The following is a 15,897-nucleotide window of genomic DNA, read 5'->3' on the forward strand; positions in this document are numbered from 1 at the left end:
GCATGTCCAACTCTCAAGCATTTTAGGAGTGACTCGAGGCTGGCCACCCACAGCATCACAAGTCATGTATTCATTGGCAAGGGCCCGTTTGATATGATCTCGTGCAGTGACTGTTGCCCTCATGCAAACTATCTCTGTGTACTGTGCACACTGTATGACTACAAGTACTTATGCGCAAGTTTACTGGGCCCATGGCATACTCACTCTTGGAAATGCCAGTGGCCCAGCGAGCGGGCTCAGCCGCAGGGGAGCTCTCACTACGGGCACCGCCTCGAATCGTTCTTTGTCAAAGGGCTTTAGAACCTCTGAGCAAGTACAACTTTCCCATTGTCGACCCTTCAGCATCCTTTGGCACGCGTCGGCAAAGGGACAAGTTACGACTTTCCCGAAAACAAACCTCCGTTTCACGCGAAGGGATCCCGAGCGCTGCCCGTCGTGTCTGGGCCTGTGACCATGATGTGGCCTGTTTAGGCAGGTCGGGTAGGTTAGACGCCGGAGAGAAAAAGTCGCGCGTTCACGGACTTATGCAAGGCGCTGTAGATACTTGTGGATTGCGTTTGATCAACCTGGATTCCTCTGTCCCAATGTCAGTAAGGACCGTGACCGGTACAAGTCGCAGTGTCAGTCGCCATGAGAACAGCATGCGATACTAAGTTCAGTCTACATCTGAATGCCTTGGAGCACAGCTAACACCAAGCGAATCGCCTATGGAGAGGGAGCGCATGAGGACCATCACACGTCCTGTGTTTCCAAATGCTCAATGAAGCGCGTCACCGTAGCTCAAGAACCTACTGGATACTCATACGCAACTGTTGCAACTTGTTGTGGTCCATTGGTGATGGGGCTAGAACGTCGGACACGCATGGCTCCATTCAGGCCTGAGACATCAGGCCGCATTGTCGTCCCGCTCCTGTCCAATGCAAGCCAGATCGCGTGCAAAGCACACCAGTAGAAGCATGGCAGTCAGTTGTCGCGAACTTTGAAACTGGAAATCGAACGGACGAGACGTCCGAGCATTCTACTTTGAGCGTGGCACACACCGACGCTCACCACCCGGTGCTGACTTAGTAGTGAGCACGACAGGGTGACCGGGTCCCCGAGCATGCTTGCAGTACAGTCTGGTCCACTCACTCGCACTTTGATCATGGATAGCCCAGGAAGCCCTATCGTCCCTACCTTGACATCTGCGACCGCTTCATGATGTCTCAATAGTAAAGCTATACGGAGGTTGAGTCGTCAACGCCGCTGCCTGCATACACGAAACAACAACAATATACCAACTCGCTTTCGTTCACGGTAACATCTTGAGCGATACATTTGCCCAGTTTTCACCGTATGAATGGTAAACCAGAGATGGCGCGACGCTTTGGAGTAAAGCTCAACGCTAGACCGAAATATGCCAGTATGTTACAGTGGGTGGAGGATCGATGAGTACCAACGATTAACGTTGATATATCATACGACGTAGGATACGGTGAAGGAGAGGGAGGCGGTGGAGGGAGTCTATCCTTCGCGTGGGTAATGCACGCATATACTTGGTTCAGGAATGCACGAACCTTCTAAATGAGAGCATACATGCAAGGGAACAACAAGGGCTTATTGAGACGAGTCCTCGTCGAAATCACGACGTTTGCTAGGACCTCCAGCATCGAGCCAAGGGGTGGCTTTGCCGGTCTGTGATCATCTTCCGCATCAGTCTCATCAGACGGATACACGACGAGCTCATCAACAACTCACCTCGTCATCGAACCCATCGGCGGGTGAGCCGACCATATCGAGCTCGATGAGACTCATCGGATCATGTGGCTGCGGAAACAATGCCCAGGAGTCACAGACTGAACATGACGCGACATATATGGATATAAGCACGCACCTTGGCATCGGGGTTAACGCTGAACTGAACGCTGCGATTCGTGTCTCGTGCGCCGCTCACGGCGGCGCTGTGCGAGCCGGAACGGTTGCTCGCCGCCTGGTTCAGGCTGTCCTCTTCATGCACGCCGCGGCCGCGATGCGTGTTGCGGAAGTTGAGCATGGCGAGCAGACTGTTGACGTATATCTTGCTCGCGACCCAGCCGACGAGGATCCACGCTTGCGAAGTGGGCATGGCGAGGAAGATGATGAGGGCGAGGGTCTGAACCGCGCTGTAGCAGACCGGACACAGGGTCAACAAATTGCGATTACGATGAACCCGTTTTGATGACACACGTGAAGACCGTCCCGCGATTGAAACCGAAGACAACTGTCTTCTCGAACCAGCCCTTGGCTATGACCATGCCAGGATTACGAGCCGGCTGCATGTAGAACAGCATCGCTCCGACGATGACGAAGTCCGCCACTACAGACAAGGCAGAGGCGATGCCACGTATCAGCTTCACGTTGTGGGTTACGATGTGGGCGAATAGATCCTGTTGCGCACTACAGGCGAATGATTTAGTTTTCCGCACTACCCCTGAGTTGGACGAGCGCATACATGGAGGCAACGCTAGCTGCATCCATGAATCAGCGAACACACATTGGGCGGTATGGATGCGGACGCCGCTCACCGAGATTGAGAGCTGCGGCAAGGACAACAGTCTGGGTGAGCACATACACGGACTTCTCGCTAGCAATTCTCTTACCACATGATGCCAGCGCTAGTAACGCCTAATAACCTACTTAGAATCAAGCAACATTACGAGAGAAGTTCCAAGCCTTACAAGGAGTAACGGAATAACCACCTGTTTATCCGTGATCGACCATACGCGGAATGCATAATAACTGCGTACGATCAGCAACATAACCACCCGCGTTGCAACACAACTCACCATTGGACAACAAGGACCAAGAGCGCCTACCGATTTTCCGTCAGACAATCCGACGGCACGTTGCTGGAGCTCTCACGTACCGCAAGTACTAGTTCGGCCTGCCCATGGTCGTCAGTAGCGTCTCACGCACAGCATTGCCGATCTGAGCTTACGACGAATGTCCTGTTCAGCGTTAATTAGCTTCGAACGCCGTAGAGAAGGAGAGAGAGCTTACTTCGTGGTGACGAGCTGGTCGAACGCAGACAGGAAGTTCGTGATTAGGTAGTTGTATATACTACGGCACGTCAACGACACATGGGCAAGGAAATAGTAGAGCCACTGACGTATGTGATACTGCAAACAAGCTGAGCCATTATCACACTGCGACAGCCGACGAGCACACTCACTTAAGGTCGTTGCGCCCGTGTCCATCGCCCTGACCGTCCGCAGCGCTATGTGAGCAGGCTCCTTAGCAGAAGCGAATTAGTGCGTACCATAACGCGCCAACCTGGGAGAAGCACGTCAATGAGGCACTTGTCGTGCTGGGAAGCAGTCTCACTTACTATCGACTTCGTGCCCATGTGATCGGCGGGGAAGCGGGTGTAGTAGATGTAGGTTTCTGATCACAACGAACTTCGATTAGGAGCATAGGCGCCTGAAAGGCGGACAACATACGGAAGAAGGTCAGGCCATAGAGGACGACGGAGAAGATGAAGCCGATGAGTAGCACGCCGAACGTGCTGGTCAGCTCGTCAGAGGACGCGAGGTCCGGTGTGGGTGCCGACCCTATCGAGTCCATGGCGGGCGAAAGGGCAGAGAAGACTGATCTTCAGACGTGTGGAGCCGGATGCGGGGAGAAGGTGAGCATTCCCTGGTCTGAGGAGAGAGAAAGGCTGGGAGGGAAGGAGGGAAGGTGGATATGCACTAATAGCCTGCGCTGACGGCGGGCCCATTCATTTTGGGTCTGTTCCGTGCCCGCTGTCCCCGATCCCCTGTCCAGATCAGGCAAGATAAGCTCCCACTGCCTAACGCAGCTCCTCCCATCAATTCCTCGTATTGCGTCCCTGACCGATATCGACCCTAATTTCTGACCGACATCGTCGTACACAACATGCCTGCGCCCGTCTCCGTACCGCCCGTCTTGCCATCCTATGCACCCTCCGCCATCCTGGCCTTCCAGTTCTCGAATTGGTACCCAGCGTTCCGCCAGCACTCCATCAAGTCCACCGTCATCCGACCCTTGTCTGCTGCATTTCGCGAATATCTCGATTTCGACGGCGTGTTCGTCCCCGACGGTGCCGAAGACGTGTTAGTTGTTCACGCGTTGCCTCCGGCCCCAACTCTCATTCAACACCCAGGCCGGCTGAGAGCAATCTTTCCGACGATGAGAGCGAGGATGGCGAGAGCGAGGATGTACAGAAGTTTGCATTCCCAGAGCTCGACGCGCAAATCAGAGCAGCGATAGCGGAGTATGGTGCTGTCTTCCCAAAGCTCAATTTCTCTTCCCCAAGGGTGAGTACCCAAAGCCGTCCTACTCTACAGACAGCGGTATCTTGCGAGTACAGAGCGCATCCGTTGGATCTATTGTCTACCGGCAACAATCGTTCCCTGCCAAATACGCGATCTGCCTGCGTGCTCACACCGTATGATCAGGATGCTGCCTGGATGCTGCCGGCATCGTCTCCTCTCAAGTGCACGTCCCCAGCGGACGTCTACTTGTTACTCAAGTCGTCGGACTTCGTACAACACGACCTTGACCCCGAGCTCGTGTTCGACGGTTGCGAGCCTCCGCGCGAGACCGACACATCCCCTCCTTATGATCTGGAGCTCGTGCTGCGCAAATGGTACCCAGTCGACCGTGCCAGGGAGCTGCGGTGCTTCGTGCGACAAGAAGTTCTCATAGGTGCGCACATGCTCTATTACGGTGGATACAAGGGATTCCTGTCGCTGAGCCCGCCGTTCGCAAGGCATCTCGCAGCGAGACCCGAACTACTACGACTTCTGGAACGAACGCGACACCCAACACAAGGTGCTAGCGGCCGTTACCGAGTTCTGGGAGACCAACATCAAAGGAAAGTGGGAGCAGACCCAAGGCGACTGTACGTCCTCTGCCCACTAACCCACAGTATCCGCGTCCAACGACAACTGACTCCGCCCGCTTCTTCTTCCTCGTCCGCACCTTTCCCGCCGATCGCGCAACCAATTGTGCCTCTCCCCCCTCTAGACGTGTTTGACTTCCTCCTCACCCGCGACCTCTCACGAGGCCACATCGTCGACTTCAACCCGTACCACTCGCGCACGGACCCGCTGCTGTTCACGTACGACGAGTTGCACGAGATCCTGCTCGCGCGCCCGGACACGCCGGAGCTGCGTGTGGTGGACTCGCCAAGCCATCCGGCGGCGACGCGCAATGCGCCCGCGCACCAGCACAACATGATGCCGATCGAGGCGCTCGCGATGAGCAGCGGGAGGGACATCTCAGACTTTGCGGACGCGTGGCGGGACGAGATCCGGAAGAGCATGGCGGACGAAGAGGAGGGTGAAGAACAGAGCACGGCGGGGGGCTGAACGTCTCCTCGAGACCCCCTACCTACACACGCCTTTCGGAGCACGGGAAGGAAACGCAAGTGTATCCCCACAGCACATGATTTATATCGACCACGCAGAAAAGCTACAAACATAGCTACAGCAATAGCGACTTGTGTGACCTCCCTCAGCTTCAGCAAATCCTGAGCTGCGCGACGGTCGGGTCGTGGTCGCTCCCGCGCGCGGATATGGTAGACGCCCAGTTGTTGACGTGGACATGCTCGACCTTGACTCTACCGCGGTTGGCGATCGCGGGCGAGACGAATATGTGATCGAGCTGCTGCGAGTTCTGGTCGAACAGGTACGTATAACGCTCGACGGGGGGCACGTTCGCGGCGACGTCGACTTCGACGAGCAGGCCCTCGAACGGCTCGAAGACGGAGCGCGTCTGCGTGTACTCGTTGTGGTCGCCCGCGACAATGATGTTCGCGTGCGGGTCCTTGTGGAGGATGCTCTTGACGAAAGTCTGAAAATGAAGATTGGATAAGCTGATCTGGATGCAGGGCACACGCCAGGCACGGAGTTCACGGAAGCGTCATATATAGGTACGGACGCCACGGCACAGAAGAGGCTAGGCCGCCATATCGCGTGACCAGTCTCTGCAGTGCCCCTTTCCGGTACGAATAGTTCATTCGCACAATAGAAAACGAGAAATTAGGGGCACCGTGTACGACCGTCGTCGCACACCACCAGCCTTTGCGAAGAATGAGGGGGCTCACCGCGACTGCCTTGACTTGGCTCGTCCGCTGGTCCACGCCTCCGTTGATCGGAGGCCGCGGATCGCCCTGGGTGGACGATCCGCCAAGCTTTGCGGTGAGGTGGACGTTGATCGTGAAAAAGCGTGCGCCGGATGGCGTCTCCCAGTGCGCGACGAGCGGCTTGCGACTGGCCTGCCAGGCATCGTTCGCGGGGTCGACGCGGCCGGGGTTGAACCTGTGCGCCATTCAGTCAGTGCGCACTCTTTCTATGGACTAGAGGCCGCACGTTAGAGTGACGACGCCGTGTTTGTTGACCTGCGGCTCGGTGGCGTCGAGGGAGCCGCCAGCGGGGGAGCCTGGAACAAGGCTGAACTTGGTACCGTTGAACCTGTACGCATTCCGGTCGAAGCTGAGCGCAGTGTTCACTATCGCTTGGCGTACCCGTTGAGACTCACAGATATGCAACACGGATGTTGCCACCGGGTTCACCCCCGTCCTGGTCGTTCACGGGCGCGATCTCGGTGAAGTCGTACAATGCGCTGGCATTGCTGGCCTGCTGTACGGCGTTGGCGAGGTTCGTGAGGGTCACGTTCGCGATGACGGTGCCGTCGTCTGTGGGGCCTGAATTGTCTTGGATCTCCTGCACGAAGACAATGTCCGGGGTGTTGAGGAAGTTTCCGATATGGTTTCCGATCAGGGGTAGTGTTGCAGACGTCGGAGCGAAGTTATCGACCTATGCCGTACGGGTGAGTATATGCTCTATTTCGACATCAATCGGGCCATACATTGTAATCACCAATGGTGATGGTGCATTCATCGCTACTGGGGAATATCTTTGAGGCCGGGATGATGGAATTGGGTGTTGCAACGACCGTAGGCGCTGTCAGTGGCCTGACATAGTAGAAGCCAAACCTGAAAGAGACTGTGAGTATCCTCCCCTCTCCGTTTATGGAAAGTGCATACTGGTACAAGACGACACCAGTGATATCCGAGAACTGCTTCCCCAGCGAGGCGGTGGGGTTTTTCGTACCGTCAAGCGGCGCACCGATGATAACCGTCTCCGGGTTAGCATCTGGGACGCCGTCCGGGCCTGCTCATCGTCTATCAGCCCGCAACAACTAGAAGAAACGAAACAGCGAAGCACCAAACGTGATAGACAGGCCGCCGCGACTGTTCTTCCCCGTGACCGGCCAGTCGCCGTGCACCCAAAACTCGCCGAAGGAGTTCGGGAAGGCGATCGCGACCGGCTTTCTTACAGTCACAAGCTGGCCCTCCAGACTCGCCCAGAAATCCAGCCCGAACTTCGTCGGCTGGAGCGTGCGGTTCGCTGTCTCGATCTGGCTCCCGTTGTTCGGCACGGACAGCCAGCCATCCTTGCCCGTGTCCAGCCGGGACAACGCCTGCGTCGGGGGCCTGCGGTCCCGGCCGAGCACGAGCGGGGCGACGGTGTGGTTGGTCGAGAGCACGGTGATGTTCGCAGGGAAATCGAGCTCGGTGGCGAAAAGATAGGTCGGGTTGCTGCTCGACCGGAAATCGGCGACCGTGCCAGACAGCGACACGTTATCTCCGACGGCAACGCTCGCTAGGATAGTTTTCGAAGTCGTGAAGACGGTGAGACCGCTTGACACGCGCACATCCTCCGTGCGGGGCTCTTGGATCCAGAACCCAGAGGTTCCCTGTAGAGTGAAGAGCATATATGCGTATGAGCGCGCTTGTACGGCTGGTCATGAGTGTATAATGGGAGACGGACCTTCGCGGTGACTATACCAGAAAGGTTATGGACTTTCTGGCCTGAGAGCGGGGAGATCCAGGCGTCGCCCTGGATGTCGGCGATAGTCACGGCTCTTGCCTGCTGCTGCAAGGCAGCGAGGAACACTGCCCGTAGTAGAATACTATAGACCATCTCAGTCAGTTTGAAACTTGCCAACTGGCTGTGTGGATACTATGGACCAGGTGAGGGTGCAAGATCCTGATGGAACCGTTTCTGAGACCTGATATACCCCACTTGCAACTCTCAGGTGCGCTTGCGTTGACGCGTCGACAGAGTCGAGGAACAGGAACCAACCGGGCAAAGAAAGCTTGAAGAACGTGCGCATTCGATATGTAGCCATGCACAACGTGACCGGGGGAAGATATCCCCCCAGTCGGGAGGTCACACGAACTGTTGATGGATTGGCGTGCCCAGATGCTGCCCAAAGGCCGTATCACCGGAGGCTGCGCAAGGGCGCATGCGTACGCTCATTGGATGACTTCCCATAAGGATCTACGGCCATTTTGTCGTCCGTAGATACTGAAAGTGTCCTATCCGCCGAGATGCCGATGCCGATTTGTACTCCGCTTTCGAGGCCGACGTCCGTAGATGCTGCAAGCGCCCAAAATCTAGAAGGGGGGGTCGACCCCCCTTTCTAGACCTAAACGCAGCCGTAGAAGCTCGCTTGAGGTCGTAAACGACTCGAAAGGAAGGTGCCATCATTACAAATTGTGTTGGGATCAATCGCCTACTACATTGGGTGCTGATGTAAGGCGCAAAAGAGCACGTTCATAGCATTAGACGCTCTCCGGATATCCCGGCCTGATCATTGAGCGCCCGAGATCTCTGGACAGATTAGAGCTCCGATATATGTCTACGGACACTCCAGAGCCGTAGATCCTTATGGGAAGTCATCCATTTGGCTGTCAGTCTTCGAGCTCGGCTCTTCATTTGTGTCGTGCAGATGTCGAAGTGACAGCCAGCGCAAGCCAAGAGCACCACACCAGGTAGGTTGGCTTTCAGGTACGTCGAGGATCCGCGTGGATGCTGATAGAAGAACGTCTACGATGAAACGAGCATCATCACAAGAGATATCCGCACGCGCACATGCACATAGTCTGCATATGTGGAGGTTGTGCGAGGGACAGAACGGCACCAAGCAGACACCTCGATGAGAGTGATTGAGGGGACAGAGCGCGTTTGAGCGACAGCCGCTGTGTGCGCGTGCGCCTACTTAGTATACGTCAGCTACAATTACATATGTATCAGGCACCCCCGTGCACACACGCTACTTACTGGAAATAACGCTCTCAGTACTATCTCTTTCGCGAACTCATTGACCGCAAAGACTATGACAACGACGACGGAGTACCCTCTCCCCACCTACGTTTACAAGATCCTCCCGACTGCCCCTCCATTACCTATACCCGCAGTGCTCCCGTTGAGCGAGCTTGACCAGAAAGACGGGTTCATCCATCTCTCCAACGCGTCCCAGGTCCCGATCACCGCGTCCCTCTTCTTCAAGTCGAATACGGAGCTCTGGCTTCTGAAAATCGACACGCGGAAGACGATTGAAGCGGGAGGCGTATATCGCTGGGTGGATAACCTGCCTGGCTGCCCGCACCTCTACGCGCCGAAGGAGGGCGAGTGGATCGACCTGGGCAGCAGAAACGTCGTCAGCTCGGTATCTGTAACGAGGCAGGAGGGCCAGGCGTGGGAGGATGCGCTCGGTGGCTTGAAGGAGTCGGGCTGGCTCGTCGACGAGTGACGATCGTCATGACGTACTTCCAGGAAGAAAGTCGCGACTAGTGAGTGCTGGTTGCGCTATGGTGTCAACAAATATGCGTCTGGGGGCGCTGAAAGTCGCGAATTGATAGTTGGCTTCAGATGGAAGGCTCGCGCATAGGCGTACTAGTAGAGTACCGGCAAGGTGGTTTGTTGGAGTCGTGGCTGCCGCTTGTCACTCGATCAATGATCTCTCCACTTGAGCCGATGCGGGTGAGGCAACACTTGACATGACTTCGAGATAGTTTGTAGGAAGTTCGAATGTAAGTATATTCTTCCTAGCTCTGGGAGCTAATAAGTAAGTCCATTGGAAGACTAAATGCAACACCCTGATACCCGACTTGCGCCCAAGGTCTTCTACTATTAGAGCACGGTCATGGGCCTCGTCTGCGATCGGATAATCTGACTCTAACGTCCTTTGCGAACGTAAATCCTATTATACACTACCTCAATGCAATCCGACCGGAGCACCCACGTCACTTTGCTGAGAGCACGATATTGCCGCCCTCGTATCTCCGCTGAAGAGATGAAGCGACTCCATCGCAAACCAATATGACCACTCTGATTATCCTGGAACGACCTTATTATACGGCATGCATGTTCGTCTCAAAGCAACCATCCACAGTCACGCGCTGCGACGTTCTGTGCGAACTCTAACAACATTCATCGTTGCTGCACATACTTTTCCCTACCAACACGAAACTCGCAGCCACGGCTTGCGAGCGCGTAAGCAACGCCGACACACTTCCAGAAGCTGAGAAGAGCCAGAAGGCCGACTCAGAGCATCCCTTCTCGCCGCGAGACGGGCGCACTCGCGCGTACGTAACGTCCTCCCACACCCGCCGCGCCCAGAACCTTCGGAGACTCAATGAAAATGAACGGCAGCGCGTGCCGCGGACACCTGGGGCTGCTAGGGTCTATAGAGGGAATTCGGAGGAACATACGTGGACAAGAGAAGGCCTGATTGCAACCTAGGGGAATCAGCGTGAGACCCGACCACAGACTTGGCTCTACTCTGGAGAGATGGCCACGGACGCAATGGGAGTCTTTGGGCTCTGTCGCGTGCGGGTGGACGGCAGACGGCTGTGCTGTGGCTGAGGCAAGTATGGGGACGTGGAGACGACGGGTACATGCCGGACACGGCTGAGTCTTACATGCATGCCTACTGGCGAAGGTCAGGGATAGGCGCGGTGTTCGGACGGCCTGCTTCGGCGCGATAGCTAATGCAGATGATCCTGAGACATGCGATGTGTACTTGACACTGTACACTGATATGCTGGCCTTTCGAACAGTGTCTCGTCGACTGATTGCACCGCGGCGGAACGACGTAGCGCTCGAGCAGAAACATCGGGCGGTGAATGCGGCAGTCAGGCTTCCATTTTCCCCAGTTTACGACAAGCACGGAATATTCATCAGAAGAAGACAGTAGGTGGAAGGACCGCTCCGGTATACTTGGAGGCAACCGTCGAAACGAAGGAGTCGCAGCCCATGGCAGGTTCGCAGTCCACAGCAGACGTCGCAGCGTGCGTGTTACATACAGATGGTCGCGAGCCACGAAAATATCAAGGGTAAGCGCCGAGCATCAGGCGCAAGGAAACAATTGCCTGTGCGGCTTCACGGCGTTGGACATCCGTTGGCACGAACATGCACGATGCACGGATTCGGGAGATGGCTGCGAACGAACCAATCAGCGCATCATTGTGCCTCGAAGATAGGAGAGCTCCTCCTCCCGTTCAGGCGATAGACGGACGAGCGCATCATGCGTACCTGATGTGCGCCATGCAGACAGCGGCACGGCCGCGCCAAGGGCGCACACAAGGCAGACGATGAGTATCGCGCGCTTGGATTCAGGAACTTGGCGTTCCGTAGCGGCGAGGGCGGATCTGACGCTGGTGATGGAGCGGAAGAAGCGTTGTTGTCCCTTGCGTGGGACCGCTCTGATAGCCCTGGGTCTGGAACGTCGGTGACTGACCTGGCAGACCGAACGGATGATGGTCGGGGCGTTCGCCAACGGCTGAGGCCAACGTCGACAGGCTGGAGGGACTGGCCAAACATGGCTGAGAGGTGGCCAGGGAAGGCGAACTCCCTCTGCTCAGTCCTCTCGACGTCCTCGGGCCCACCGCTGCCCTCGAGAGCCGCCGCACCCCTTTCTGACTCCAGACATGCGCCCACCGCGCCCAGCTTCCAGCGAATGTAAAAATCAGCGTCGCATGCCCCGCGCCGGGTGGTGTGCTCGGATCAGCGGCAGGCACCTGCCGAGCCCCGCCAGCCTGCTCTCCGGCCACCTTCCAGCTCGGGGACACGCTCGCGGTGACTGTTCGAGACGTGCCCCGACGAGCAATGCCGCTTTTCGAGCTACAGAATACTCGATCTCTTACCTGGGATGTTCCCAACACAGATACCCGATATATTCAAGTGCTTCCAGAGGTGGAACAGAGTTGGGCAATGGCCTCGGTGCGGTAGGGTTGGGGATCGGCCGGGGAATTCCGGTGATCCGAGCACACCACCCGGCGCGGGGCATGCGACGCTGATTTTTACATCCGCTGTCATTTTCCCTTGGTAATCCCGCGGTCCGGAGATAACTCTGGGAACCTCGCCCGTTGTGCACCCGTAGCCCGTAAATTCCACCCCGCATCGATCACCTTCTGGGGCGGTCGGGGGGAGGGAGGGACGAGGCCGGGGACGAGGAGCGAATTTGGGCGTGACACTCCCAGGCTGGGGATATCTGGTGATGTCGCCGTCTCTCCACCGGCAGAGCAAGCCCAGGCTGCCGCCCCGTCCTTTCCTTCCTCCCTCCGCTGCCCGCTCCCCTCCTTGTCCACGTCCCGCCCAGACGTCTTCCTCCTCCCCCGGGGGCGCCGCGTGCTCAGCCCTCTCCGCCTCAGATAATGCCATTTTGCTCACATTCGCGCCCTAATCTGCCGTCGCCCACCTCCTTCTCACGACACCCGCCCTCGCCCCCTTCGAATCGTCATCCCTCCCCGGCCTATGTCCGCGTCTTCAAGTCGCCATGTTCCGCCCTTGCCCTCGCCGACGCCTCCGCCCCCACCGGTTCCCCACGGTCTGAAGCGTAGGCGTGCGCAGACCACGCCCTACGTGTATGAGGCGAGGGACATGAGCATCGTCGATCAGGCCGCTATTGGTGCGTGTTCCTCAGCTCCCTCCTTTCTAGTTCTTATATGCCCATATCCATACTTGAATGAATCGTTGCAACGTCTTACGCTTGTTTCCCGTCTCTTGCTCTCGTATTCGTTCGCGACGCGATCTTCGTCGGTATACGCGCTGGGATCCAACAGACGATGCTGCAACAAGATGTCAACTCGACTCGGGCAACGACGTGATATCTTGCTTCCCCAACTCCTCGACCGTGTTCGCGCAAGATGAATGGGCCACATTTGTCTGTACGTCGCGTCCTTCCACCTTTTCCCCATACGCTTCGGGTCGTGATACATTCGCCGTGCACAGGGAACAGCAGGCTCCCCCAGTGGGCACAGACAAATCTCGTCAACATATACCTCTTTCAAGCCGATACTGGACTTCCGGTCACAAATCAGACCAACGTCACCAATCCTTCTGGCAGGGCTGGTCAGATCCATTTTCAAGTCGACGACGCTTGGTGGGGCTCAAGAGGTAGCGAATGGAACGGCCAGAACCTGTCTCATCCCTTTTACTTCCTCATCACTCGCAATGACAAGGATATAGAGAACACAGACATTCCTCAGTCGACTTTCACAGCCGTTCGTAAGTACTGTCCATCTCCGTCCCATCGTTCGTATGTCTGAATGTGACACAGAAACGACGTTCGCCAGTTCCGTCATCGCCTCTATGAGCTCAGCTTCTGCGGCCTCCGCCTCGTCTGCGTCGGCAGCCTCTGCATCAGCGGCTTCTGCATCATCTGCATCGGCCGCTTCGGCTTCGCTCTCTTCGCTTTCTTCGAGATCTCACCTTTCTGGGTCGGCAGCTCCCACCGCAACCGGAACTGGCGCAGTTGGTGGTCCGAGCGCGAACATCCAACCCGGCGGTGGTTCATCATCGTTCCCGAAGTGGGCTATCGCGGTGATCGTCGTTCTGGGCTTCCTCGCGCTCGTCGCCTTCGGCATCCTCGCTTTCTACATCGTGCGGCGCCTGCGCCAGCGACGTGATGGTAGGCTCTCACACCGCAGTTCCATGGGTTCATCGACGCCCATGATGGCGAATGTAGAACGTGGTGGACCCACATCGCCCATGCTAGGCCCTGCGGCACTCGCTGGCGGGGGTGCAGCTGCTGGATATGGCGCCGGAATGTACAGCGACCGGGCACCGTCGCCCGGCGGCGGGCACGATGGCGCGTCGATGATCTCACGGACAAGCGATACCGGGCCGTTCTCGGGTGCGGACGCGGCGATTATGGCTAATGCGTTCCGACAAGCTCTCCGGAAACCCGACTTCGCTGACACGCCTGTCGAAGAAGGCGAGAGCCCGGACGAGCCGCCTCAGCCGTCCCGCGCGGAGCTGCTCAGCCAGGAGCTTGCTGAGGAGGGACGCGATATACGCAGCGTGGGCTCGTCGAGAGGTGTACGTGTCGAGACGCTGAGCGACAGCGGCGACGATGCAGCAACAGTGCAAGATCACTAGAGCCGGTGGTCGTCGGACAGTTCTGTGCTGCTTAGTCTGAAATGGCATGACCTCCTGCAGTCTCACATGCAGACTGTATTCTGCCACTGTACGTCTTCCGTCGCATTGATGTCTCGTCTCATGCCCTTCCGCTGTCGTCGCTACTGCTGTTGTCCACGTTTACGTTTGTCCTTCGTCTTTCGATATCGTCTTTGGGGTATGTTGAGGGTGTCCCCTTCCTCCCGTCGTCGACAAATCGCGTTAGAGTAATCACTACGCCGCATTCAGCCCTGCCCCTTCCTTGCGCTTCCCCATCTCTGCCTCCGCCGGTGCCCTCCCCTTCTATCCTCACCATCGTCGCATCCGCACTACCCTCCTCCCGCTGGTCATTATAGCTTATTGTACCACGGACTATTAATAGCCACAAAGATGTTCCAACCGCCTTTGGGCTATGGACCCTTCGAATTTTCATCCCTGCTACCCTTTATACCTGCTCCATACGCATCTTGGAATCCGCCACAATGTGACCGCGCACTCGCAGTTCGTGGGCCGTCCGCTCGTTTATCGCCACCACCGAATCCTCGATCCCGCCAACTCCTCAGCGTTCGCTCGCGAGGACCGGCGCGCCGCCCGCATGCTAAACTGCCCTCCCACCCAGCTGGCCGGCCGGGCTGTTGCTCTCCCGACGCTTGCGCCGGTGCACCGCAGTTGGCCTTCCGCTCCAAGGCTTTTTCTGGCTCTTCCCAGCGTCGGGTACCGGTTCCTGTTCCTACCCCGCGGTCTCGGTCTCGGCTCTTTTTCCTCAACGTACCTTCCCCGCATGCGGTCATTGGTCATCCGAGCATATGGTCTTCCGCCAGGAATTAATGCGCCCCCTGTTCCCGACGATGCGAACTCGCTGGACGACTGGGCGTTGCGGGAGCCCGTCTGTTTCTTTCCTCCTTCCGAGGCTCGTACCCGAGCATCGCTCCCCCCTATCTCCCTTCCTCGCCTTCCTTCCCTCTCCTGACTTTGCTCACCTGCGTCTCGCTCATCGTCCTCTTGCCTGTACCTCCATCGCTGCCGCCCCATGTCGTTCTTGAACATTCCAAAAAGAGTGGTCTCCCCTTCGCGTTCGTGACCACCGTTTTCTTCTGGGTTTGACTTCATGCCGCCGCAATCCCAACTCGTCGTCCAGCGTGGCTCGACGTCCTACGCTCCTTTTGTCCTTCACCGATCACCGATAATTATTATGCAGGCCGTCAGATCAGTCCCTCGTCCCCCTCCCCTCCCCCAGCAACCCTGTGGAATGTTACAATATGCGCGCGATTGAGGACATGGTTGCGACTACTAGTGTGTGACGTATGCGCTTCGCTCCACAGTCAACTATGATGGCCGTGGACGTTGTGGAGCGGGTGGAGTGCTGGTTCGCACGGCCGACTTGTTTGGAAACTTCTTTGCGGTTTCGTCGCCGCGGTGATATCATAAGGATATGTTTGAATGGACGCCGCTGGCGGTACTGTTTGGATTCGGCTTCGGGAACGGTATGTGTGGGACTGGCGTGCTAAGATTATGTGCAATCGTATGCGGTTCCAGTAGCTAGAGCAACAGTAGCAGGTCCACAAGAATGGACCCGGGTTACTCGGGAGTCTCGTAGCACTCGGTCTGAGCTGCCTGTATATTGAGATGGCTTCCGCGTCGACGTCATTTGCTCGTATCTCAA

The 15,897-nt window shown here is 57.0% G+C and overlaps 4 protein-coding genes across 4 annotated transcripts; 2 read left to right on the plus strand and 2 right to left on the minus strand.

Moving 5' to 3' along the window:
• Positions 1 to 1,418: 1,418 nt before the first annotated feature.
• DICSQDRAFT_102187 (uncharacterized protein) lies at positions 1,419 to 3,649 on the minus strand. The gene is made up of 17 exons (XM_007363643.1): positions 3,459 to 3,649; positions 3,347 to 3,402; positions 3,278 to 3,291; positions 3,191 to 3,219; positions 3,128 to 3,137; positions 3,019 to 3,078; positions 2,957 to 2,966; positions 2,885 to 2,902; positions 2,805 to 2,830; positions 2,697 to 2,757; positions 2,619 to 2,643; positions 2,544 to 2,555; positions 2,471 to 2,486; positions 2,206 to 2,415; positions 1,874 to 2,141; positions 1,738 to 1,806; positions 1,419 to 1,674 (listed from the first exon to the last, which is right to left on the minus strand). Exons 1-17 carry the CDS (start codon positions 3,580 to 3,582, stop codon positions 1,597 to 1,599), a joined length of 1,086 nt encoding a protein of 361 aa, XP_007363705.1. The 5' UTR covers positions 3,583 to 3,649; the 3' UTR covers positions 1,419 to 1,596.
• A 280-nt stretch (positions 3,650 to 3,929) lies between these two features.
• On the minus strand, positions 3,930 to 8,121 carry DICSQDRAFT_153763 (DNase I-like protein). The gene is made up of 11 exons (XM_007363644.1): positions 7,818 to 8,121; positions 7,212 to 7,743; positions 7,031 to 7,157; positions 6,853 to 6,979; positions 6,523 to 6,800; positions 6,354 to 6,455; positions 6,089 to 6,302; positions 5,008 to 5,835; positions 4,751 to 4,882; positions 4,437 to 4,686; positions 3,930 to 4,295 (listed from the first exon to the last, which is right to left on the minus strand). The coding sequence occupies exons 1-8, from the start codon at positions 7,968 to 7,970 to the stop codon at positions 5,503 to 5,505; spliced, it is 1,866 nt and encodes a 621-aa protein (XP_007363706.1). The 5' UTR covers positions 7,971 to 8,121; the 3' UTR covers positions 3,930 to 4,295; positions 4,437 to 4,686; positions 4,751 to 4,882; positions 5,008 to 5,502.
• Positions 8,122 to 9,122: 1,001 nt separating this feature from the next.
• Positions 9,123 to 9,799, plus strand: DICSQDRAFT_153764 (uncharacterized protein). The gene has a single exon (XM_007363645.1). It carries the CDS (start codon positions 9,169 to 9,171, stop codon positions 9,583 to 9,585), a length of 417 nt encoding a protein of 138 aa, XP_007363707.1. The 5' UTR covers positions 9,123 to 9,168; the 3' UTR covers positions 9,586 to 9,799.
• A 2,613-nt stretch (positions 9,800 to 12,412) lies between these two features.
• On the plus strand, positions 12,413 to 15,591 carry DICSQDRAFT_134563 (uncharacterized protein). The gene is made up of 4 exons (XM_007363646.1): positions 12,413 to 12,744; positions 12,899 to 13,003; positions 13,068 to 13,343; positions 13,396 to 15,591. The coding sequence occupies exons 1-4, from the start codon at positions 12,591 to 12,593 to the stop codon at positions 14,214 to 14,216; spliced, it is 1,356 nt and encodes a 451-aa protein (XP_007363708.1). The 5' UTR covers positions 12,413 to 12,590; the 3' UTR covers positions 14,217 to 15,591.
• Positions 15,592 to 15,897: the final 306 nt, after the last annotated feature.

Source organism: Dichomitus squalens (genome assembly GCF_000275845.1).
Source record: "Dichomitus squalens LYAD-421 SS1 unplaced genomic scaffold DICSQscaffold_7, whole genome shotgun sequence".
NCBI lineage: Eukaryota > Fungi > Basidiomycota > Agaricomycetes > Polyporales > Polyporaceae > Dichomitus > Dichomitus squalens.